This window comes from Monodon monoceros, unplaced genomic scaffold (genome assembly GCF_005190385.1).
Source record: "Monodon monoceros isolate NGI ecotype Baffin Bay Population unplaced genomic scaffold, NGI_Narwhal_1 Super_Scaffold_8, whole genome shotgun sequence".
NCBI lineage: Eukaryota > Metazoa > Chordata > Mammalia > Artiodactyla > Monodontidae > Monodon > Monodon monoceros.
This window is the reverse complement of record NW_021703785.1, coordinates 61,399,927-61,426,829: the sequence shown is the minus strand read 5'-3', so window position 1 is coordinate 61,426,829 and position 26,903 is coordinate 61,399,927. Positions and strand designations below refer to the sequence as shown.

Sequence of the window (26,903 nt, the reverse complement as noted above, 5' to 3'; positions counted from 1 at the left end):
TTCTAAATTCAACCAGGCCTGTACTTGCTTTGGCCTGTCCCACACTACAGATATTTAAACCAGGAAAGAAAGAAAAAATGTTGGGGCAAGGGAAGTCTGTTCAGTCTCCTGAAATTTGTAAGAAACGTTCAAACTTCTTCAGATGTAGAAGCGCGTAGAAATGTCTTTAAAATGTTTAATATCCTTTAAAAAAAATCAGCAGGTTTTCTAGAGAAAATTCGCCTTAATGGTCCATTATTTTAGCTTAAACTGTAGAAGACCAGCTAAAATTTCACTGCCACATCTAAAGATTCCATCTGTAAAATCTCCAAACTGAGATTTAAAAGTCTGTAAGCAGGAAAAACAATTCTTACAGATGAAGATATTCTACCACCTTTGTTACCCTTCTGAAAGAAAACAAGAATAATTTGCAGATTCTGGGAGAATTAATCATCCAATCTCCAGATGTTCTGCTAAGAGCCATTTTTTTGGCCAGTGCCGAAATATCACTATTTATCTGTATTGCAAGGTTATCACTACAGAAGCTACGTTACACGTTACCGTTCTATTTCCACCAGGCATTGCCTACTTACCTGCTGTAACAATGCTGACTGTGCGGCTGCATTATGCTGTAATTCCTGCAAGGATGATTGTGAAGGATTCTGGGAAAACCCGGGGATACCGGGGAGGGACAAGAGGCCTGGAAAAACAGAACTGCCTGCAGCTTGAAGTCCAGATGATAAGCTAAAACGATAGAAGAACAGGCCAAAACGCAAATAAGGGGACTTCCCTGGTGGCACAGTGGTTAAGAATCCACCTGCCAATGCAGGGGACACAGGTTCAAGCCCTGGTCCAGGATGATCCCACACGCCTCAGAGCAACTAAGCCCGCGAGCAACAGCTGCTGGGCCTGCACTCTAGAGCCCGCGAGCCACAACTACTGGAGCCTGTGCGCCTAGAGCCCGTGCTCCTCAACGAGAGAAGCCACCGCAATCAGAAGCCCGCGCACCGCAAGGAAGAGCAGCCCCCGCTCGCCAGAATTAGAGAAAGCCCGCGTGTAGCAACAAAGACCCAATACAGTCAAATAAATAAATAAATAAATTTAAGAAAAAATGCAGATTAGACATAAAAGCTAGTGCTTCTATATTTGTCAAATACTATCTTAAAATGTTTAAAAAAAAAAACCTGTTCCCTGTTGGAACCATAAAAGTCAGCCACTCACTGATATAAAGCTTTCCGTTATAAAGTGTATTATTCTGAATTCAGTGAGTTTATGCTTGCTGTTTTAAAATCAAGATAAATTACCAAATACAAATCCTAAAATTATCTGAGCAGGCATTGTTATTTTATATATTTATCTTAACATAAAACATTTTTCGAGCACCTAAGTGCCGACCCAGAAAAACAGAATTTCGCACCACCAAACAACTGGATGCCGATTTTCATCTGAATGACTTCAAAACAAGAGCATGAACGAGTTAGGTGAAGGATGCTTTCCCCCCCCAGACCATCCACCTACCCGGCTTGCGCAACCAGAGCGGAGTTGAAACTGGAACTAAAGGCGGAGGCGAACCCGGGGAGGACGGGAGCGGGCGACGGGGCGGTGGCGGCGCCGGTGGCGGGCGGCTGCAGCCCCGGGAAAGAGGGCAGCGCGGGGGGCGCGCCAGAGACGGAGAAGCCGGGATAGGAGGGAGCCGAGGCCGGCAGAGGTCCCTGCGTCACGGAGAAGAGCGAGGGCACGGCGGCGGGCACGCTGAGTGGGAAGGCCGCCGCCGAGGCGGGCGCCGAGGGGCCGGGGGCGCAGGTGGGGGCAGACGAGGCGGGGGCGCCGAGGGGCGGGTGGGCAGCCTGGGCGAAGCCGCTGCTCAGCGAAGTGAAAGGGGGCAAGGCGCTGAAGACGGGGGTGATGGGCGCGGAGGAGCCGTGCGCAGGCAGCGGGAGAGAAGGCAGGGGGCTCGAGCCGCTCGGGGTCACGCTCAGGCCCGGGAGGCCCGGCAGCGCAGGGGCGAGGCAGGACGGTAAACTGACGGGCACCGAGGCCGCCGTGTACGCCCGCCCCAGCGCCCCTGGCAGGCCCAGCGCGCCCGGAGCGGGGGTGGGGGGCGGCGGGGGCGCCGGGCCCCTGAAGGCAGAAGGAGTAGGGCTCGCGGGCTCGGTCTTGATCACCACGGGCAGGCTGGTGGCGGCGGGCGTCGACGAACCGTGCGCGTCTGCGTGACTCGCGAGCGGGCCGTGCAGCAGGGTGGCCGAGGAGCCGCAGCCGACGGGCCCCGAGGAGGCAGCGGCGGCGGGCGCAGGCAGAGCCGCGGGCGTGGAAGCCGCGTTGGCCGCCGGCGAGGGCAGGCCCGGGAACAAGGCCAGTCCCGGCGTGGAGGCCCGCTGCGGGCCGTAGCCCTTGTTAAGGGCGGCCGCCGCAGAGTCGGAGCTCTGGTTAGTGAGGGAGGCGAGGGAAGCCAGCCCACTAGTAACGGCACAGGGTAACGTGGAAGAGTTGATGAGGTTGGTATCATTTGATGTCAGAAAGCCTTTTAAAGCAGACAGAAGGGGATTATTTACACCCAGTGGACAGGCAACAGTGGGAGCAGAACCGCAGGCGATTACAGAAGGAGTCGGGTTGGACACACCTTGGGAGGTCGGTGTTAAGGTCAAGGGGAGACCAGCAAAAACCGATGCCAGTGAGGAGGAATCGAGGTTGTTGGTAGAAGCGGCAGTAGAGGTGGCGGCAAAGGGGAGGCTAGTGAAAGGGGCAGAAGTAGAAGCAAATGTTTCACTGGAAGCAGGGGTGGCCCGAGGTGTAGATGCGGCCTGAGGTGCTGGGGTAGGGGTGGCAGAAGGACCTGGCCGTGGAACGTGGCCAGAAAAAACAGAAGGAACGGGAGATGTGGTGCTGTGAACAGAAGTCACCGGTGCAGCCAGCAAGGAAAGGGTTCTGATAACTGTTGGATTGGGTGTCGTCGGCTGAGGTGCATGAACAGCTGAGACCTGCCCCGGGAGCACAGGAAGGACAGTGTTCAGCAGGTTCATCCCAGGGAGGGCGGCAGTGGCCGATGCCGATGGATGATTTACTGCCTTGACCGGGGAAGCAGCAGGAACAGGAGTTGCCGCAGGTGTTGAAGGGTTAGAGCCACGAGGAGAAAAGAGCTGACTTGCTGGGGCAGAAAACGCTGTGGCGGGAGAAAGAGAGGCAAGATTTTACCATCACGCTGAAATGTCAACTTTTAACTCAAAAGAAATGAATGAAAATTTTTGTAATATTTAACAAATGTCAGAGAAAATCAATGACAGGTATACTAGGCTATTGCAATGTCTACATTGCTGGATTCCATCACCCTGATTTTCACCAGGGAGCCTCAGTTAGATCCAGCTGAGTTCTAGACTCTGCTCAGAATAGCCTTCCAATTCACAGTAAGGAAGCCTTGACAAGTGAGCAAATAAACTTTCCTTTCAGTTTCCCATTTTTTCTTTAAAAAATTCAAAGAATTTACTTTAATTGTGATTAGCGTTGGTGTACTTTTAATTCTCTCAAACCACTTGTCTAGAGTAATAATACAAGTCATTTCCCCTCTTAAGAGCTTTCAGGACATCATTTCATCATTTTTAGAGGCATACAAGGCCATCTAGGATTCAGGCCATCTCTCCAGTATGCCTGGTTGCCACTCTGTGAGTTGAATTTAATATTCCAGATGATCAATCTATCCAGTTTTTCCCCCAAGCATTCTCTCATATTGACTCCTCTACATATCTTAACCTCTAACTTTACTTGGCTGGTCCTAGGAGCCCCTTTAGCAGCAAAGGCCTTGACTAATTCATCTTTGAGTCTTCATGCCTAGCCCAGCGCATGACATCTGTGTGTTTAATAAGTGTTTGCTGCACTAGATATATCATGATTACCTCAACTACAGTCCTCAAACCCACCCAAAGACTTATTCTCAAGACTTCTAGAGTTTGCTACAATACTTTCATTCCGATAAACTCTACAAATCATACAAGCATTTTGGGGATGATCTGGGTTTCCTCCCTGAATCAGTTTAATGAAAGCGTTGGCCTCTGATGATCTTGCTGGTGCCAAATGGAATGCTATACTGCTATACTCACATCAGAGTCTGTTCAGCTGTAAACAGAGAATATTCCTTTTGCAGGGATAATCAACTGAAAGACATTTTCACGGACTAAGACTTAAATTTTTAAATCTATGCAAAATAAAGACTCTGGACATAAGGAAGTTCACATGGTCAATGAAGTAGTGCACTGTGTTAATCGTGGGTGGAGAAGGGACCATAGGAAAAGAACAGAGGAAACCCACCTCTACATGATTCATTTGTACTAAGTGATGGCCAAAGGGTGCCGCCTTGGGCTCAACAAATTTTACAGCTGTTTTAGAAAATAAATACGATAGGAGAATTGACAAATAGTAATATATAAATATATAAACGTCAAACTCAAAAGATCTGTAGTTCATACCACAGTCATGTCATAAGCAGTTAATTTAGTATCAAGAAAGATAGCTATCAATTTAAATTTAGAGTATATATGAAAATGGACTTGTATCTTTGTTTGTATTCAATTTGTTTTACAAGAATTAGAAGCACAAGGAATATATGCCCAGTTTTGTGTGTGTAAATAATGTATCAAAAAATTATTTAGGTTAACATTGGTTGGGAAACATTCGGTTGGGAAACATTTGAGAATTCACTGTCTTATTTAACTTCATGCTGAGGACCATGTAGTTAATGACAGATGGCAAGGTAAAACCAAGCTGTCCCACAGTGTTCTTTATAGCGGCCTCTGTTGGAGATCTTTTCATATAATAACACAAAAGCGATGTACTATTAATCACAGTGCCTGCAGTTACAATGAAACACAACAAAAATGAATTCCTCAAAACCATACCAGGAGAAATATCACTTTCCTGTCATCTAATTTGGTTGTTAACCATAAAACACTATGTGTTAGGTCCTGTGCTAAGTACTTACACCTGTCATTTCATCTGTCCTCACGTAACCCCCACCCCCCGAGATAGGCACTAACACCCCCATTTTATAGATGGGCAACCTCAGCCTTGATGTGATTAAGCAACCTGTTAAAAGATCACGCAGCTATTAAGTGGTGTTCAAAGGATATAAACTTTGTTATGCAAGATGCATAAGTTCTAGAGATCAGCTATACAACACTGTGCCTACAGTTAACAATACTGTATTATGTACATAACAATTTGTTAAGAGGGCAGATCTCATTAAGTGAGACCTTATCACAGTAACGATGACGATGACAATGATGATAAAAAGGTCATGCAGCTATGAAGTGGAAGAACCAAGATTTGAACCCAGGTCTATGAGACCCTTGCACTTAAGCATTATACTAGTTGGTATTTATTTTTGTTTCTTAATATGGTTCAAAAAGGAAAAAAGAAATCTTAATCATGCTAATGTAACAGCAAAGGAAAACAAAGTGTGTTATTCCTAACAAAGGAATGACAAAGGAATAACTTATGACACTTAATCTGCTGCTTCTCCTCAGAAACAAATCTTTTTTTTTTTCTTTTTTTTTCCCGGTACGCGGGCCTCTCACTGTTGTGGCCTCTCCCGTTGCGGAGCACAGGCTCCGGACGCGCAGGCTCAGCAGCCATGGCTCAGGGGCCCAGCCGCTCCACGGCAATGTGGGATCTTCCCGGACCGGGGCAAGAACCCGCGTCCCCTGCATCGGCAGGCGGACTCTCAACCACTGCGCCACCAGGGAAGCCCAGAAACAAATCTTCTAATGAAGCTGAGCATAAAGGCTGAAGTTTCCTTAATCTCTTTTTCATAGAAGCTACATAAGCTGCTCAAGGTTACAAAGCTGGGTGGTGCCAGAGCCAGGACCAAAAACTATATGTCCTGACATCTCAGTGTCCTTGCCACCCTGCTATGCTACCTCCTTAGAATCTACCAGCTAAAAAGCACTGTTTCGGCACATTCTTAGGGAATGGAATTCTCCCACCGAGACTCCTAACCATGCACCATAACGATTAGATTCATGTGCTAATTTGCTACACAAGAACTGGTCCAGGTTTTGTCTCACAGCAGAAAGCACCTCTTTCCTGACCATATCTTCTACTAGGGGGAGAATAAACTGATACAGTGCTGCTGCCACCTGCAGGCACCAGGGGCCATGTCTCACCTTCCTCTTCCAATTCCACTTTCTGCTCTGGTGCCCTGTCTTCTTTTCTTAAATTAAATTATTTCTTCTTTTCTTATATTAAATTACACTACCCCAAATACTTATTGAAATAATCAAGTCTAAAAGGTATATCTGACATAACATTTGTCAAAAAGGGTTTTTATCAAAAAGAAATTGTTTATATAAAAAATGAGGCTTCAAATATCACATAATATAAAGTGAATGCAGATATAATGCCACCTAGCACTTTGATTGCTTGAAAGTTTTACAAACAGGATACAAAGGCATATGGTTATTTTTAAATCCAGTGAGTATGTGCATTTCATGTTGTATGTATAAAATGTACTGCTATTAGCCACTTTCAGCAAGTATCAATTAGTTAAAATTTTTAACCAGGAACTTTCCCTAAAGCATAAAGATTACAAATACACTCAACTCAAACTGATCTCAGTGAATAACAGAGCAGGCAGCCAGGACAGACATCAGTTATCTCTGGATCAAATTTGGTACTTACCTGGATTCTGTGTAGGTTTTGACTGATTGGAAAGGTCTTCATTCTCTATATGAAAATAAATAAATAAATAAAAGTTGATTTCAAGCTTTAAACAAATTATTCACCATCATAATAATCAGAGACTGGGGTCAAAAAAAGAAAAATCCAGGATATGTATGTATACTGTGTTAGGAAAACAACATATGCCTATAGAAAAAGAAAGAAAATGAACAAAAATCATAGTAACTGTATGAAGGTTGCTAGGATGATGAGCAACTGATTCCCACCATTTCTCCTTATCTTAGCAGGCTTTAAGCAAACACTGTTACTTTACAGATATATTCAAGAAAACTTTGGGGAAAGATGATGGCCTGAGTGTGCCATCTAGGAGAAAGTGCAGCAAGAGGGCAGTGACGAACCACTGTCACTGGCTAGGCCGACAGTCACTGCTGGGCACCAGTGCCTACAACAGGGAGGAGGCCTGCAAGTGGAAGGTGGATGCTGAGGGCAGAATCTACTGCCGTCTGAGGAGCCCGAATCACGAGCCATGTGGATCACAAAGCAAACTGAAGGAAAGTGGCTCTGCCTACCTGCTGTACTCAGTTCTGGAAAAGACCCTATGCTAGGAGGTGTCAGGGAGAACTACCCTAGTTGAGGCTGGCTTGAATCCTGTGAGACCGAAAACCTAAAGCACACTCCTCCCCACTCCCATGGGAAAGGACCTGTCTAACCAAACAGGTCAAAGATGCCAATGGAAAAAAATGACCTCGCATGGCTTGACAATAACTGCCCAAGAAACCAACAGTGTGACAGGCATAAGGTGCAAAGGGAACCCCCAAGCCCTGACATGGTGAGCAAAAATGATCACAGCTTGTTTAAGGGACTTAGTATAAATAAACGACTGAACAGATGGTGTCTATCAACGGAGAGTCCATGAAAGAAAGAAAAAGAACTTTAAAATCCTGTAATGCAGATTAAGAACATATATATATAAAATACTGCAAGAAAAAACTGCAAGCAGAGATGAAGACTTTAGATATAAAAATCTAACTCCAAATTAATAAATGCAAAGAATGATGAAGATTAGAAATAACATTGCTGAAAGCTAAATTACTTAGTTGAAAATAAACAAAAATTCCATTTAAAATGGCAAAAATACAAAAAAAAAGTATCATAAATGAATAGCTGAGAGACTTAAAATAAATACAGTGCAAAAGAAGAGTATTAGGAGAAAAAAAAGAACAGATGAAGAAGCATTAATTAAAGAAATATAAGAACAAAATTTTCCTAAGCTTTAAAGACTTGAGTTTTCATATCCACAGGGCTTAAAGAGTTCCAGGAAAGATCAACGATAAGATCCACACCTAGGTATCCTGGCAAAATATCTGAACTCCAAGATTAAAGACATTTATGAACTCTGAAGATAAGGAATATTTTCTTTGTAAGCTTATAGAAAGAGACTACAGTTCTAATAAAGAAAAGAAAACGGGAATTGGGTTTCTCATCTACAACCCTACACATGCACCCTTTTTGAAAAAGCTACTTAGAGAAATTTTCTACTAGATGAAAATTAGAATGAGTATATGAGGACAGGGCATCATAGGAGAAACAGTTAAGAAGCCATGAGTTCAGAGGCACAGAAAGAAAAATGTATAGTAGTCCATCAAAATACACAAATTGATGAAAAAGGAGAGGGAGTAAGGAAGCCAATCGTGGAACGTAGGACAGCTGTTTTTAATTTCTGTACACTGACAACCATTAAGAATATGAAGGCAGTCACTAGTGATATTAAAGACAGAAATTCTAAGCTTGGGTAGGGGCAAGGAAACAAAAGTTGTTAAAAAATTAAAAAGCAATTTAATCCAAGTAAACAAAAATAAAGAAAATTAAAAACTAGGAAAAAAGAATAATGATGAGTACAAAATTAAAATGGAAGGCCTAAGAACAAACATGTAATTTTTATGATTATCAGAAATTCCTATTAAGTCTCTTCCCCACTGGTTTAAAAACTCAGATTCCAGCTATATATAATTTACAAAACAACTAAACAAAGCCAAATGAACAAAACCCTAAAAAAAAGAAATTTGAAAATATACAGGCAAAACACTTTTGAAAAATGAAAACGAAAAGGAGGACCCAATAAGGGTCCCAATAAGGCCAGAGGGAAAGAAGTTATAGTAAAGTGTAAGTCAGCTGACATTTTATATCCAGAAAATTCAAGAGACTCTCCAGAAAAAAAAAGTATAATAGGGAATCAGTAGTAAGTACCTAGAAATGAAATATCCATTTATAACTGTAACAAAAACAAACAAAAACAAACCCTCTAAAATCCCGAGATACAAACGTAAGGCAAAGAACCTGTATGAAGAAAACAAAATCTTCTTGAAAGAAGCAGAAACTAACACAACATTGTAAATCAACTGTAACTCAATTAAAAAGCAAAAACAAAAAAAACTTCTTACAAGGCCTGGGGGAAAAACACTACCATTTGACAGGATTTAAAGCCATACATATGATTGAATGGTAAAACTTAATATCGTAAAAATGTCAAGTATCCCCAGATTACTATGTAACTATAAATTCAACTCTTTTTTTTTTTTTTTTTTGCGGTACGCGGGCCTTTCACTGTTGTGGCCTCTCCTGTTGTGGAGCACAGGCTCCGGATGCGCAGGCTCAGCGGCCATGGCTCACGGGCCCAGCCGCTCTGCGGCATGTGGGATCTTCCCAGACTGGCGCACGAACCTGCGTCCCCTGCATCGGCAGGCGGACTCCCAACCACTGCGCCACCAGGGAAGCCCTCAACTCTTTTTAACTGCATAAAATGACCTTAAAGTTCAGATGGAAGAACCAATTTCCAAAAATGGATAAGAAAAGTATGAAAATATAGTGAGAGAAAGCTAGCCTTATCAGATGTTAGAATATACTATAAATCTGCTAATCAAATCAATATGGTATCATCACAACATAAAGTCACTAGATTGGAACAGAATAAAGAACCCAAATAGGGCTTCCCTGGTGGCGCAGCGGTTGAGAGTCCGCCTGCCGATGCAGGGGACATGGGTTCGTGTCCCGGTCCGGGAGGATCCCACATGCCGCGGAGCGGCTGGGCCCCTGAGCCATGGCTGCTGAGCCTGCGCATCCGGAGCCTGTGCTCCGCAACGGGAGAGGCCACAGCAGTGAGAGGCCCACGTACTGCAAAAAAAACAAAACAACCCAGAACAGAGCCATGTGTGTAAATGAAAACTTAAGATAAATGTATTATTTCAAATCACCAGGGAAAACAGATTAGTTAATAAAGACTGCTGGCACGAATGGACTGACTACCATCTGCAAAAAAAATTAAGATGAACCTCTATTTCACCCCTATGTGAAAATAAATTCTAGAGGGAGTAGGAATCTTACAAGGCCTAAATTACCTGGACTACCTAGGGTTAAGAATTTCTAAACTAAGGTAACTCGGTTCCAGCTTTTCTTTCACAGCCTCTATCTGTCTATGCAAAAATGTAAAACTCTAAGGGCAAGAGGTACCATAAACAAGGGCAAGAAATAAAATGACAAATTTTGGAAAAAATGTTCTGCAACTTTAGTCAGAGTACTCAGCTGCAAACAACGGAGCCACTCTGGCTAGAAAAAAAGAATTTATTAAACACTAGAAAGTAACTTTGAGTCTCTGGGAAGGGCAGAATTAAATTAACACAGAACTTACTTTAAGTTCTATCCCTACCCTACACATATACAGAAATAAATGGCAAGTGAATGAAAAGCTCTACATTTAAAAAGAATCACTACAATAGTAATTAGAGAATGTAGATGTCACAATGTTGAAATGGGAAAGGGTTTCCTAAACAAGACATAAAATTCAGGAGAGTCAAATAAACAATAACTGATCGAAATAAAAATTAAACTTTTGTAAAAGACAGACAAAAGGAGAAAGCAGCTAAATCAGCCTTATCAGATTGGCAAGAGTAAAAAAGAAAAAAAAAAGCCCCAAACTGATAATACCCCATTTTGAAAGGGGGTGAAGAAACCCTATGCTCACATACCTTCACTGGTAGGTATAAACAGGTGCAGTCTTTTTGGAAAACAATTTGACAAGATAGAGAAAAATATTTACACTCCGTATCCCGTATTCCCAATGGGCCCAAAGAAAAAGGCTGAACTGGAATATGCTGGGGAGGTTCAGCCCTTCTGAGCACCTTCTTACAAGCCTTTCCTTGCCACGGCAGACAGAATGTGCCCAAATGGCGACATGCATTAAGTCGGTGATGCTTTTCCACAGCCTGTCAGTTTCCTGCTCATGAAGAATGGTTCTTGTTTCTACAACCTTCTCGTGTTCACACATGTGGGCCGAGGCTGCTTTAGTGGAACCTGTATGTTGCACTCAGATCCATCATCATGCTCCGGGGCTGTGCTCCCTGTTAGGACACCACCGCATCCCACAACTGCCCCCTCCAAGTGTACCATGTACAAGTTATTGACTTTTAATACCCCGTAACGACATGATTTACCTGCTGCTACTGGATTAGGAGTATATGGAGGTGGCGGGGGCACACCTGGAGCTATGACATTGGCTAATGGTACCAGACCTGCATTGTTATAAGCACCTAAAATAAAAAGATAATAGAAAAAAATATATAAAATTTAGCATCATTCTGAGTTCAAACTGTATTGACGCAGCTATCTAATCTATTTCTAAAACTGTTATATAGTACAGTTGCATTTTACACAGAGGTTTGGGTCTATGGTTGAGTGAAAAGTGAGATCAAATGAGACAACTAGAGACTTCTATTTCCCACTGCAGGCTCACTCCAGACATAACTCACTGCAGGGCATGGTGGGCAGAACCGGCCAGATTTAAATTATCTGCCTTTTCTGTCAAGCAGACACACTCGGCCTTTTTAAGTTAAACGCATTAATGATGCCTCTGAATACCAACTATCAAAAAGGGATTCAAGATCATTTACCCATAAGCAAAAACCCATAAAAATAATTAATGATGAGAAGTAATATACAATTAATTTATCAAAAGGAAAATATCCTAAATAAACTCTGTCTTCTCCATTGTTGCAGATCAAGACACACAGCAAAATAAAGCTCATGACAGCATATTTCATAAGTGCTCCAGATTTCCAAAGTACATATATCAACATTTACTTTCAACTTAATAAAGAGCAAAAAGAAAAAAAAGTAAAGTCTGAAAGAGCGCCTTACTTGGTGCAATAGTTGCATGCGGCCGGCATGGAGGTATCGGATAAGGAACGGGTTTATGTGGATTGTATGTTGAAGGAGGCTAAATGAGGGGGAAAGTACAGCAGTTAGGAGAAAATCAAGTAAGCCGTCTCCTGGCAAAACAAACTACAACTTGTCTTTCAAAACGTTTAGGCCTAAGAGGCCAAAAATGCCCCAGCATATCAAATGCCACTGCACTAATACATGGTACAAGTGAGGAAAATGGCTTTAATAAATGTGGTTCCTATTAAATTCCAAAGATAGATCCTGCCAAAGACGGCTGTGGAGGTGTTTATTTTTTAATTTCAGTTGTAAATCATCTCCAGCAAAGGGCCAAACCTTATCCTAAACAGCAGATTCTTCTCTGACCCAGTCTATATTAATCCAAGAATTCCTATCTCCTCCTATGGAACAGCTACTCAAGAACTTCCAACATCCTCCTGAGAATTCATCTTATCATTCTTACCCTCTTTTCTCCTTTTGGAAGAAAAAAGCACTACTTCCTTTAGCATCTGGCGTTCTGACAACTCTAGTAGAACGTAGACTGGAATTATGAATTCAGTAACTTAGTCTTTTTGCCTTTTGAAATCCACAAATCTTTCATTTTAGAGTTGATAGAACTTATGTAAGTAACAAGGAACATTCAAAGGGTTGATCTCCAGAGAACCGGAGGTATCCAAAGATAGGCCACATGCTGTACTTTTAACTACAGAGAGAGAGAGAGAGAAAGACAGAGACAGAGAGAGAGGATGCTAGAGCACGCACACCCACTCGAGGCGGCTGGCACTCACGCTCCTGCAGCAGAGGGGATCCACTGGTGGTTAGGGACCCAGTCTCTCTCTAGTGCTCATTAACGGCAGCCCTGGATGAGGTACTAGTCCTGCACGAGGGCTATGATCTGTGACTACCTTGCTATAAACAACTGCCACTGGAGTTCTTGGCAGGTGGGCAGGCGGGACTGCAGAGTGGCTGTGTGGAGGCCTCCAGTACGTCAACTCCAACAATCCTTCAACCCACGGGCTTCTCTTCTCCTGTTCAGTTCATATTCCAATCAATCATTCTAACCACTCCCTTGAAAATAATCTCCACCTCCTAGCTCCATTCTTACTTCACTAACACTAATGCTAATTCAGCCACCAAACCACAGCCTTTGTTAAAGTGAACTCTCCGCACTCCACATGTCCAAGCAAACAGCTGAATGTGGCTGCAGCAAAAAGTAAAAACAGTTCATCTGGTCTACCTTTAAAATAAGATATTAAACTTCAATAGGGCCCTTAACACTGTTAAACAAGTTTACTATATTTCCCTAGGCCATTCCCTTTCCTAGAGTTTCTAGTATACTTTAAGCTTCACAACACAAAAATGAAACTTATGCCTTGAACAGACAGAAAACTAAATGTAAGAGTTAAGACTTGTTCCATCATTTATTTTCTAAACATACTGGTTTGGACGGTCCAAGAATCCGTGCAGCTATTCCTTTGCCTTCGTTGGTACACTCTTCACCATCTTTCTTCAAAGGGGTTCCCTATTAAAAGAAAGAAAAAGGAAAGATAATTGAGACTTAAAAAAACCCAAACAAACCCAAAAGCAAAAACAGAACAAGACATCCACTGTATTACACAGAAAAGGATGTAAAATGGCAGGAGATTAAGGACTTGAATTGCAAACCCAATCCTGCCCCGGCTGCCTGATGCTGACAAAGTCCTCAACCCTCCTCTGCCACAGAACCCTCATAACACGTACAGAGGTAGAAGGAAACACACAATACACATGGAGATGACAGAAGAGGATAAAGTATGTTCTAATTTTTTTGGGCTTCCCTGGTGGTGCAGTGGTTAAGAATCTGCCTGCCAATGCAGGGGACACGGGTTGGAGCCCTGGTCCGGGAAGATCCCACGTACTGCGGAGCAACTAAGCCCATGAGCCACAACTACTGAGCCTGCGCTCTAGAGCCCACGAGCCACAACGACTGAGCTCGCATGCCACAACTACTGAAGACCGCGCACCTAGAGCCTGTGCTCCACAGCAAAGAGAAGCCACCACAATGAGACGCCTGTGCACCGCAACGAAGGGTAGCCCCCGCTCGCCACAACTAGAGAAAGCCCACATGCAGCAATGAAGACCCAACACAGCCAAAAATAAAAATAAATAAAAATAAATAAATTTATTAAAAAGAAAAAAAAGTACATTCTAATTTTTTCTCTGTGCAACAGGAACAGCCAGAGACAGGCCTCCAGTGTTACAGTATGTAACGCTCCAAGAATCAAAAAGAGTTCTTGTATTACAGTTGAAAATAAGTAATAAAAAATGGTGTTTTCTATAAGCAGTAAGTGTGATAGCTTATACCAACCTCATTCAAGTCTGCTGTAATTAACAGATCAAAATAAGTTGACACCCTATTACAACGTGTCCCCCCGATAGCATGTGTTTTAAATGGTACATACTAGTATGGAAGCCAGCTTCCAAGGTGGCCCCCAGTGACCCTCAGCTCCTACTGCCCTTGTGCAGCCCTCCAGTCCTTTTATACAGGACTGACGTGTATAAAAAACAGGATATTCCAGAAATGATGGCCGTTGACTCCCAAGTCTGAGTGATAAGAGAAAACACAGCTTCCGCTGGCCTTCTCCGGGACGATCTGCTCTGGTGGAAGTCAGCTGCCATGTCAGGAGGTACTCAAGCAGCACTAAGGAAAAGTCCTTATGGCAAGGAACAAAGACCCCCTGCCAACAACAACACTAATTCGCCAGGCATGTGAGTGAGCCACCTCGGAAGCTAGGCTTGTGTTTCAACCAAGCCATCAGATGACTACAGCCTCATGAGAAACCCTGAGCCAGAACCAAGCTAAGCCTTTCCTAGATTCCTGATACATAGAAACTGCATGAGATACTAAATGTTTACTGTTTCAATCCACTAAGTTCTAAGGTTATTTGTCACACTGCAATAAAAATATACCATTCTATGAAAAAATTATTTCACAAAGAATTCTGAGGAACACTGGATGATACAAAAACAAGTGTATTTCTTACGGGACTTCTCCGAGCCTTTATTATGCAACATGATTCTCCAGGAAGGAGACGCTGCATTCAGTTTCCCAAACACACTTAACTGTGAAACTGTCTGCAGAAAACCAAGAATTTGAGAAATACTCCTTTACTACATGTAAATCAGTGCTTCTAAAATACTTGGAAAAATAAAACCAAATCATCCTCTTTTCCATTTGGCTTGTTCTTCTCTACATTTTACGCAAATAGTTTAATACAGCTTATGTATGAACTTTCATTCAGTAGTGAATCTATGAACTACGTTGCTGACATAGCAAAATCCCTTTCCTTTGTAGATACGTCATCAACTGGCATTTTCTTTAAATATCATTATCTATGCTCAATTTCATATGAAGAGGTTTTGTATATAGCCACAAAAGTATACTTACTGGGAAAATTCCATTTATGCGACTAGGTTTTCCTTTGGGATATGGATTTCCTGGGATTGTTCCACAAGAAGATATCATAGCATGGGGAGCTTTGCAGCCCGCCTTGAAAGCCTGTAAAATAACAAAGAAGAGGGTGGTTAAAAAAAAAAAAAAAAAAAATCAAATAAACTCACAAATTAAGTATTCTGGATGTTGGGAAGCCCTGCTAAATAACATGAATTAAGGAACAGCATCACATTCAATCTGTTCATACATCAATCAGCACTTCCACTGGTGAACATGACCAAAATTAATAAGTAAAATCACTTCATTTAATGGAATTATTTAAATGGTAATAATGTTTTTAATGTCACAGATAATAGACTCCTATACAAAGATATCTTCACAATGGATTTTGTAAATTGTGTGCAAAGAAGTCCACTTACTATTTGATATGTCTCATTTCTCCAACGACCAAGAAATAACACTGTCCAACTCAATAAACACCAAGCTCACATTACAGGTAAGGCAAAGAGAGCACAGCCATGAAAGAGACATGGTCTCCACTCTGAAGAAGTTTACATAACTTAGTGGATAAAACACAAACAACAACATGGGACACTGGGTGTCCAAAGAGCTATACTGATGAAAAAGTAAGAGTTCTCTGGGTACCAGTTTTCAACATAATGTTACATAATTATGAGATACACTGAAGGATGAGATCTTGGTCTAGCTTATTTATTATTGTGTCCCCAGCTTCTGAAATGGTGCCTAACACATACTGAATTAGTGCTCAATAAATATTTATTAAAGGAATGAAAAGCACTGTAATAGGTGACATATATTCTAATGGACCTATACTGTATAAGAATATCAAGTAAATATACATATGCTGTATTTTATAGGTATATATGATATTATTAGCTATATAATCCAGCCCCGTACTAAACATGCCAACCCTAAAAATCATCTCAATTTTTGGCTATTATAAATAGTACCAGGGTGAGTGCCCTTATATATGAATGTGTATGTTTCTATTTATTTCCTTAGTATAAATTCCTAAAAATAGAATTTTGGGGTCAAAAGGTACGAACATTTTAAAGGCTCTGCAAGTTTGCCTTTCAGAAAAGTACTAATTTACATTGATTAAAGGACCTATTCCACAGAAGACTCAGGCCCAGATTATTTCTGAGATGGCAAAGTCACATGATCAGAATGCTTCATAAGGAAGAAAACTACAGTAGTAAATGCTTAATGCCTTAAAGAATTTAGTCAAAAAACTCGATGAAGTTATTAAAGTAAAGAAACGTGGGCTCAGATCTTGCTTTTGCTACAATAACTTATGACTAAGGCAAGTTCTCCACTCTCCTGCGCTTCGTGGAGGGCGTGAGGATTAAATACGATTGAGCTGCAGCTCCTAGGGGAGCAGTCCATGCCTTCCTCAAGCAGGTTTCTAATCACTAATTCAGTTTCCAACCATCACAATCCTAAGAAATAACTACCTTAAATGACGAATCAAGTTTTCTAGGCTTGGACAAGTACTACTTCCCCCACTCTTACAGATTTTAAATTAAAAAACTGCAATCTTGCTTTGTTACTCATCTTTTATGAATTTGATGAAAATAAGCCCAAAGACAAAGCGAATTTAAACAGTCAAGTTCCTAAATACATAAAATGAAAGACAAAAGCTTGGAGCCATGGCAGAGCTACCAAGGGACCGAGAATAAACACCCCATGAGGCTCACGCTGAGGGCTGGCTTCTCACTCTCAAGCCGTCTCTTCATTCACCAGTGTCCCCCCCGGCCCTAAAGACTGCTGGGGTGTCATTCTTAACCCATAACAGCACTCAGGTTATTCAACAAAGTTAACATAGGAATAAGACTGTACTGTTTTCTTCATCAGCATTCAGAAAAACCAACATACCATTTATAGAGCAATCTTGAGGAAATTACCTGTTCAAGCACTCTCTTGCACCGTTTCTTCTCAGACATATTTATCCTGAACAGATCTTCAATGGGACGAGAATTCTGTGCATCAACAATGTTTCTACCAAGCAAATACAATTTAGCTTTTCATTTAAGAAGCTGGACACACATATTTAATACATAGATATATCTGAGTAAGCTTTTCCCCATGACATAATGAGGAAAGTATGATTATTTAGTTTTAATTGGTGAATGTAAATAACATGTTTATATGAAGATGGTAAATATAATAACTGAACTGACATTTATCTGGCTACCTGAAAGTAACAAAGTAATACTTCAAATAAAAATCACTATTTTGAGATTCTTGCAAATATACCCTCTCAATGAGTGTTAGGAGAGCTACTGGCAACAGAACAAACCCATGTGCTAAATGCCTAAAAATCATGGTTGATCTAAAAATGAAGTTTAACCTTATGCTTCATTTCAATTTTTGTGCTTTTTGGGGTCATTTACAAATATATAAGGGACTTAAAAATGCATATGCTGTAAATAAACAGCAACTTCTAGACTCTTACATTATAGGAGAGTAGGTTCCTTTTCTCTTACATTCATCACAATCCTTTCTCAAATGTCGTGCTGGGTGCTTTCACACATCTTACAGTGTGTAAAGTTCACATCCCTACTAAGTAGATGAGATCCTTATTCTCACAAATGAGGAAAATAAGATCCAGAAAGAGTAAGTATATATTAAGTCAAAAAAAATACACGTTGTCAGAACGTGGAAGAAGCCATCCAACTATAAGTCCTCTGGCTTTATCACCAAGCCTTTCACGTTATTCAGAGTGGGAATGCAAAGCAAGTCACCGAAATGCAGACAAACTGAAATAATTAAACTCGATAAGCCCCACTATTTTATAAGTTATAACCATGTGTAATAAGCACACTAGATACTTAGATATAAGAATTCAGCTCTATGCTTGCATAGTTTTATTAGAGTTCCATTTACTAACATAATTCTGATACATTAACATACACTAATGAGTTAAAAAGCGTTTAAAAAGTCTTCCAAATTTTTCTCCAATGAAGTAAAAAGAAAGAAATACTTACGAAGCTAGCAGTTCAAGAGCAACTAGCTTGTCTTTACTGAAGGTGAAACAGTTGAGTATATTGACCACTTCTGCTGGGTGAACAGCCACCATTTTCTATTAATATAAAAAATAATGAGAAATTTTTTCAACATGAGAAATTTTCATGCAAGAAACTGCCTTTTGGGGGGAGTGTAATTAAATGTTCTTAATATAAATATTTGAGATGAAAACTGCTTAATCAAAAGTAAGTCCTAACAACTGTGTGAATTAAAATTAGGCTTTTCAACTAACTACTTTAATTGAAGAGCTAAGTTCTCCTATGTGCTCCTTCTTATCCACATTTCTCAATATGTTCATCTATGGAAAAAAAAATTTAGATGCTCTACTTTCCTCAGAAAGGCTATATAAAAAGGGATATTTACAACTATGGGAGACACGCTGCTCGAGAAGTTAGAAAAAAATTATATTCCTCAGTTAGAGTGCTAGGTACACCACAATCAGAACTTCCTAGTGAAGTCCATGGCACTGAATAGTGTTATTAAAGAAAGGTACTCCAATGACATCATTAGAGGAAAGATGGGTTAAACAGGTTTCTTTACTGAACTTTCTTAAGAGCCTTGTTAGCATGCACTGTGACAATCCAAGATTGTGTGGACTGTTACATAATTTATTTGCCTAGGATACCTATATCTTTGAAAAGCAGGTCAATTTATAAATGTATGTTAACAGTGCAGGAAATTCAAAAGCAAAGTCAGGATAAGGAGACCAGGTAGAATTAACTGATCAACAAAAGTGGTTTTCAAACACTTTAACTCCTGTACCACCAAAAGAACTGGTAAAACCATATACCCCATTGCGTGTTTTTAAATTGACATCTAAAAATTTTACCAGAAGTTTTACATACCTGCAAAAGATAGATTTCCTTATATGTAAGTTTATTACATATTTCTGAAAACCTTGGAACTACTGATCTAGTTCATTTACTTTCTGAAAATGTCCATAACAGAACCTGTCAGTCAGTCTTCAGTAGGAAAACAGCCAAATCAGACTTACTCTGTCTATAAGTGCACTATGGTGTGCCTGTGCAGCCTTCTCACCTCTGATTTTTAATTCTAAGGTAGGTGGACAGGCAAGTCAGCCTAAGAGCTTTGTCATGAGTTTGCTGTCCTGATAAAATAAGGCAAGGTCCCCATCAGTATTTCTTATGGAAGGTCTGTTTTGCTCTCCCTCTCAGGATAGTGCATTGTCTCTTTGGTCCTTAGAGAAAGATTTTCACCCCTAGCTGATGGGTGAGACAACCTTTTTTTTTTTTTTTTTTGGTAAAGCAGCAAAAAAGCTATTGTTAAAGAGAAGAAGCACTAACAGACCCAGCACTTTCTTAGGCAAATTAGTTTAGGAAGCTAAGGATTGTAGATTTCCTTAAAGCGATCAATGCCTGATACTCCCAGGAAAATCTTCCTATACAGCCAGGTCCTGTTTGACTTTGATGCCTCTGTTAATCTAGGCTCTAGAGCTGTGCTATCCATATAGTAAGTCGCCACTAGACACATGTGCCTGTTTAAATTGAAATTAAATAATACCTTAAAAATACCCCTCCTCAGACAGATGACATGTTTTAAGTGCACAAAAGCCACAGGTAGCCAGTGGTTACCATAGTGGATAGAGCTGATATAAAACATTTCCATCATCGCTGAAAGTTAATTTGGACAGTGTTGGTCTAAAAAATGTAAGTATAAGCCAGTCTGACTATTCTTCTAAGACTAAATACAAGAGGGTGAAGATATACAAAAATAAAAGTAAATAAAAATACTTAAGAATTCAAGCCCTGTTTTGCTTGCCTATAAATATTTTCTACTCCAATCTGCCAAGTAGGACCCTGTACAATTTAACAGTACAGTACATACGATTTAAATTTACAAGTTTTAATTTTTTAACATAGTTATTTTGAATAATCAAAGTATAATGAAATTTAGCATATCTAATGGAAACAAATTACAACTTGAGATGAATTAGAGAAAATTAGGGGAGAATTCAAAATAGTTAAATTTTACATTCTAAGGAAAAATACTTACATGCTGTAATGCTTTCATTGCCTTCAACTGAGGCTCAGCCCAGGAGAAATATCTCAGTAAATCAACCACCTGAAAGCAAAGAACTAATTTAGCTCTAATGACAATGTGTTTGCAAACATTTCTCCAAGATGTATTTCAGTACTTTGAATTACTATTCAAAGTGTGCCGCCTAGGCCCCAGGGATGAGGCATAAGCATGACACCAGAGTTCAGACTGGGCTGATGGAGTAGCCAAGTGCAGCTACTGAAATTTAAATCAACTGAAATCAAACCAAATCAAAAACTCAGTTCCTTACTGGCACAAGCCATATTTTAAGCGCTCAACAGCCATATGAAGCTGGTAGCTACCATGATGGTTACTGCAGAGAGAGAGAGCATTTCCACCATCACAGAAAGTCTTGGACAGCATTGGTCTAGAATAAAGGAAAGTATAAGGTACAGGAAGAAGAAAGTACCTGAAAAAAAGGAAAGCTGGAAAAGTACTAGATGGAGATAAAAACATCACGTAGGAATATAAAGATACAGTATGAATGGAAAGTTTCAAAACATTTAGCGGAGAATAACAGTTTTAATCAATCACAAAAGGGTGTTCAGTGGTGTGGTTTAGTGCAGGTTCACTAACTTCTACTCTTTAACTCACATCTGGAGGGCATACTACTCTTACTTAGACCACAGATCTATTCCCTAAAAATGTAAGAATCACCCTGAATCACGCCAGCAGCTTCTAAATGGTAAGTCATTTTGAAAGCACAGCCAGCCAGGCTCTCTCCCACTACCACCAGTGAAGTTCAAGTGAACGAGGGAGATACTGTGCAACAGCCAGGAAGAGGTGAGCAGACACCACAATCACAACACTGAAGTCTCTGCGTGGTCACCACCACCTGGGTTCACTGCCTCTAAGGACACCCCAAAAGGGGAAAAAAAGACTCAAGACGAGAGGGTAATAAAATCTGGGTTAATGAATTATTTTACTGTGAGCTCCTAAAAATGTGTTAAGGCTTCAATTATTCCACAAAGCGAGGTTAATGTTAGGAACTGGTGTGGTCTGTGAAGAAGAGTAAAAACACTTTTCACTCCTTAATGAGAGATACATAAATAGCAAACAAGTATTGTGGGTACTTTCTACACAATTTTCTAAGAGTGTATGCCCTTACTCTTATGAGAATAATGTTTTTACTATATACAGTAAATGCTACCTGGGACTTTACCAACCATAAAACTTTATAACTTATCATGTATGATTATTATAATAATCATTATAATAAGCTTAGAAGGTCACACTTAGAAAGTAGCTTGATAAAATTTTTAATAACTTTAGCAAAGTAATTAAATTTTTAGCAAAGTCATTAAATTTCCACAGTAGGAAGTTATCTACAAAATTTCACATATATACACAGAAACACAAAAGAGAAGGAAAGAAAAGCTATCAGCTATGTGAAATTATAAATCTTTCTCTGAAATATTTAAATTTTTAAAAAAGCATAAGGCAATTCTGAAAAGTAATGGGATAGCTGCAAAACCCTCATTAAATAGGCAGCAACACGTGCCAGTCACAAAGCAGCTTTGAGGAATTCAGTAGGCAGAACTACAGGCTTAAAGTTATTCAAGTTTTGAAAGTCTTGAGAAACAGATGAAAAGTTGGAGCATTTACTAACTCAATCTATAGATTCATCCACTGTCTACCCTACTCACGTTCCCAACCTTTTCTGTTCTTCAGATGTACATTTCCATTTCTGGTCTATTTCTCTATCAAGTATTTTCCAAGTATCTCTTGGAAATCCGGCTTTCTCTGCATATGTGTGTGTGTATATACGTGCAAACCTGTTTTTCAAAATCGGCAAACTCCCCCTGAAGTTGGGTGAAAGTCCCCACTAAACTACCACACTGAAAGTATCAGTCTTCTGGCAGTTACAGAAACTACTTATTAGACGCTATTTTTTTTCTTATTTGCTAAAATTTTTACATAGTGGCTTCATGTAAGAACATATATCACCATTTGTTCAAGTTTTATAAAATGTAGAGAATTTTGCAATTACTGACCCATAAATACTGTACAATTTTGGGTATGTTTACCATTAGAAGTTTACAACATATGATACTGTGCCCAGAATATAAACACTTTGAACTGCTTTCTTCAGACACTGCATTTTAAAATCATGTTAGCATATGATTTCGTGGTGAAAGTGGGTATGTTTATAAACTATCCTAACTATAAATCATGTAAAGTTTTCTGCTAAAACTGAAAGCTTCTGAAGTTCCTGAATAAACACAGCAACAAAGTAAAAGCAATTCTGAACTTGACCAGCAGGTAAATAAAGACACTAATCAGAACATCAGTGTGAAAAAAAAAAGAACAAAAAAAATGCTGTTGCTTAAACAAATAAAGGAATACCTGTTCACTGGAGAAATATCCGTGCACATATTCAATTGCTTTTAATTTGTACTCTGTCAAAACAGCCTAAAAAACATAAAAAACCAGAATGAATATATGTAATCATATGCATATATCAAAACTGCCTAAGCAACTCAAACAGCCCTGGCACAAGGAGGCCGATAAAGTCACCATGGTGATGTGACATTCTATCTTCCCAAGTTCCATGCTGTAAGGGATACACTGAGACAGCCGGAAAAGCCCCTGGGCCTCCCTACTCACTCCTACAAAGGAAGGGAACAGAATTGTGAGAGATATGATTCGACATTAATAGAAATTAAGTATTCCTGGAAAAGTAATTGTAGTTTTAAAGCATCCAAAATTCAACAAGCCGTCATTTTTAAGGTTAAACATACTACCCATCACTCATTCATCAGATAATTATTTATTGCACACCTATATGTGCTAAGTGATAGAGAAACATGGATAAGACATGGTCTAGTCCAGGCTCTCAGTATTTCTACAGGGATGTGAACCCAGGAGCTAATCTGTGCGCCTGACACTAACTGGCAGTGTGGCCTCTGAAAGGCATTTTAATTGCCCTGAGAGCCTCCTCACCAATCACTACCCACCTCAGTTACTGTGAGGATTAAAACAGTCGAGAGTAGATGTGACACATAATAGGGAAGTTCAGAGAGAAGTCGATGGCCTTGACCCAGCACTATCTAGCGCCGAACGAAATCATGTATGATCTCCTTGCAACTATATGATAAGCTTACAGATGGAAACACCAGACTATCAAAATTTGGTAACAACTACTCGTTAAAAATCCACTAATCCCCTTTGTATGGTGACAGACAGTAACTAGACATATTGTAGTGGTCATTTTCTAGTATACAGAAACACGGACAGTGTTGTAGGTCAGTTACACTCCATAAAAAGAAAAATCAACTAATCCCTTTGCATTCACTACAAAACAATCATATTTGTACTTTTCACATGCATCATTCTGCTAAGAGAAAATACTACGACCAGTCAACAGAGAAACACATCCAGGGAGCTCAGTAGCTGAATTTTCACTGAAAAAGGGGAGGGAATGGTATTCTGGATAATGTACTCTTGGGAGTTCGAGTATTATTGCCATTATTGGACACAATCAAAAGCAAGTTTCTGGCCCAAATCCTGGATTGTGTTGATGCCAAGTCATGTCTTAATTTTTTGATCAGCACCTGAGAGGCCCAGCTGTATCCCCAGGCACAACACCATGGCACTCAGTAGTCAGACTACCCAACTTTGAACAGTGCTCTCCTCCCTCACCAGGTGCGTAACTTTGAGCTGGCTGGTTAACCTCACAGATATTAGATCTGACCTCTGTAAAATGAGGGTTGTTAGGAGGATCTAATCAAATAACACATGGAGAAAGTGCTTAGAATAGACACACTCAGTTAAGTGCTCAATAATAAATTATTATTACCCCCTTCTTCAAAAGCAAATTAAATATTGCTTTTCCCCCTCCTTTCTTCTCCCCTCCTATTTCTTTTTCTAGTGTCTTCTTACATGGCTTTGTTTTAAATGACAGTTGTGACAGCCAGTATTACCTACAGACGTAACGGTGACATTCAGAAAGATACTACCTGGTTTAAACCGACTTACATTTACAAAGTCTGAGAGCAATTTTTAAAAAGCCAACAGTAATTCACATACTTAGATATGCTTATATATTCATCCCATTTTAATAGCCTAATACTATGTTGATGTATCTAATTATTTGGCATAGACAGCAAAAGATATATTTTGATTACAGACCAGAAATAAGGACTTAAGTTGCTATGTATTTGACTTTAATCTCTGGAAAATTTCCTATTCCCCTCATTAGTAATTACTATGTCATCTTCCCAGAGTTTAGAAGGGAGAGAATATGCAAACCAACACTCTATAGCTTCCAAAGGTAGAAATCAACTGGTCTATCCGAACAAATTATTTTCTCATAAACTGTAGTTTAACATCAGCTCATGAACAAATTCTGGCAAATTCTAAGCATATAATTATCAAGCTAATGTTTTATTGAAAATTTTCATTGGACAAATTGTGTTTGCAAAAGCAGAAATTCAAAAAAAGAACACTCAATCCTTACAAATGTAAATTTAACCTAACACTCAAATTTGACGAAGAAAAAAGCTTTAAAAAGGATGAAAGAAAACAAACATTTTGCTTTACAGAGAATGAAGAAAAACAGCATGCAAGCAATTTTATTAATAACTTCGTAAGCTGAAATAAATAATCACCAGAGCACAAGGTAACAAGTCTTTTCGCGTCAACAAGGGTCTTAAAGATATGAAAATGGCGAGATAATTGCCCGGAAATTCTAAGCAAAGGACCCTGTATTAGCATAGGAATGGTTAGTCAGTTCTTCCAGGTTTAACTTTGTAAACTTTTTGCACTTGAAATAGTGTTAGGCTCAAGGGTACATGCCAAATTTTTTGCTGTCTGGTTCATTCTGGGAGGTAGGCTATGCACAACAGCTTCAAAGTGAAGCAAAAACTTGAAAGCAGAAGAAAAAAGTTTTGAAATGCGAGTGTTTGAAGCCCATTCCTAAGAATGACTTTAAACTTAATGCCACACTTATTAAGACACTAATTTTGTCCGGCACAGGCAACAAATATAGTCCGCTTATACTCAGATTTTAAAAACCTGTAATAATAACTACCGTTAAAGAAACTCCCTACGCTATTATCTCTAGTTTTCACTCACACTTACGTTACTAACGAGGAAATCGGTTCAGAAATATTAAAATCACTTATCCGAAACTACAGAGCTATTAAAGATTTGTAGCGGGTTTCAGAACCAGGGGCTCTGAATATGATATCCGCAACACCGCACTGATTCTCAAGAAGTTTAGCGTTAACATAATTTCTATTTGTATCGTGAAATACATCAAGATTTAAACTCCTACTCTACACGTTAAAATTCCAACCAGTTTTGCAATCCTTAAGCCCGTATTTTACACAATCTGCACGCAGTCCCTCAAAGAGAATCAATCACGAGAATTCGTAGCTCACAGATTTAAGGAATTAAGTGCAATTACCTTTCTAATTTCATCCAGCACCGTTTCAAAGGACTTTTTGTCCATCTTGACTACTATCTCGACGAGAGGAGTTAGTTTCAATTACAAAACGTTCATCCCTGGTCCGCTCCGATAGTAAAAACGTTTACAGCTGAGAAGAAAAAAGACTCAAGGAGCAGAATAAAGGATGCGAAGAGGTAGAGTACTTCAAACTCTGCAAAAATTTCTAAAAGTGGAGACTTATAAAAACTTTTTATTAAAAACAAAACCCGTCAGGCTTCCCCAGCTTCTTTACACAAAGCTTCAGGACCCCCTCGGGGAAGAGAAACCCGAGGTTCGGTAGCCGGAGGCAGAGCGTCGGTCCCCGCAGCTCAAAGGCATGCGCCGCCGGGGGAAGGTCCGGAAGCCGCCTTCCCGAGTGGAGCGGCCCGGAGAGCAGAGGCACCCGCGCCCCGAATCCCGCGGGCGGCGAGGAGGGAAGCACCGGCTTCTCGGCCCGCACTTGCACCTCGGCCGCCGCCGGCCGCCCCTCACCGCCGCGAACCGGGCCTCATGGCCCGCCTCGCGCTCACTCCCAGCAGCTCCGCCGGACTCCTGGGTCCCGTAGCCCGGGCAGCAGCGGCCTGGCAGCTCTTTGTTACCAGCTGCCACCGCTTCCGGGAGCGGGCCGGCGGCCGGCGAGCACCGGGAGCCGGGCGAAGGGGGTACGGTCTCAGGTAGGGGGACTCCCGAAGACCGCAGCGCCAACGGCGCCAAGAGCCCTTCCTGGTTACCCCTAGAGCTTCCCCCGGCTCGTGGGGTCCTTCAACGGAGCCCGTCGCGCCAGAGTAAAGTCAACTCTGCGCCGTCTGCTGAAGCCACTCTTCGCGGAGAGCCTGTGGAGGGGGCCTGGTGTGGGAATGTAGGTGTCCATAGCGGATGCCTGGATGTCTCGGAATTGGATGAAGTTGAAGTCTTTCCCAGAGCCTGAAAGTTATTAATCAAACCTTAATTCTAAGGTTTGACTGTGCTAATTATTGGTTGTTAAGTCTGAATTTAAAAGAATGAACGTCTAGTGGTTAAGGCATATCTAAGGGCGCCCCGATTTTGGCGGACCGGAGAGGTCCACAGCGTGGA

General features: G+C 40.7%; 1 protein-coding gene across 8 annotated transcripts in view; it reads right to left on the bottom strand.

Moving 5' to 3' along the window:
* The window catches only part of PROSER1 (proline and serine rich 1), a 63,972-nt gene extending 37,307 nt beyond the window's left edge, over positions 1-26,665 (bottom strand). For all 8 annotated transcript variants that reach the window (XM_029210567.1, XM_029210561.1, XM_029210569.1 and 5 more), the window contains exons 1-12: positions 25,809-26,665; positions 22,745-22,810; positions 20,354-20,422; positions 18,301-18,395; positions 17,218-17,311; positions 15,287-15,397; positions 13,298-13,381; positions 11,839-11,917; positions 11,136-11,231; positions 6,649-6,693; positions 1,498-3,142; positions 573-723 (exon numbers count right to left, since the gene is read on the bottom strand). In XM_029210567.1, the coding sequence (XP_029066400.1) occupies positions 573-723; positions 1,498-3,142; positions 6,649-6,693; positions 11,136-11,231; positions 11,839-11,917; positions 13,298-13,381; positions 15,287-15,397; positions 17,218-17,311; positions 18,301-18,395; positions 20,354-20,422; positions 22,745-22,810; positions 25,809-25,853 (2,580 nt within the window). In that variant the 5' untranslated portion in view covers positions 25,854-26,665. The remainder of the gene's footprint in view (positions 1-572; positions 724-1,497; positions 3,143-6,648; positions 6,694-11,135; positions 11,232-11,838; positions 11,918-13,297; positions 13,382-15,286; positions 15,398-17,217; positions 17,312-18,300; positions 18,396-20,353; positions 20,423-22,744; positions 22,811-25,808) is intronic.
* Positions 26,666-26,903: the final 238 nt, after the last annotated feature.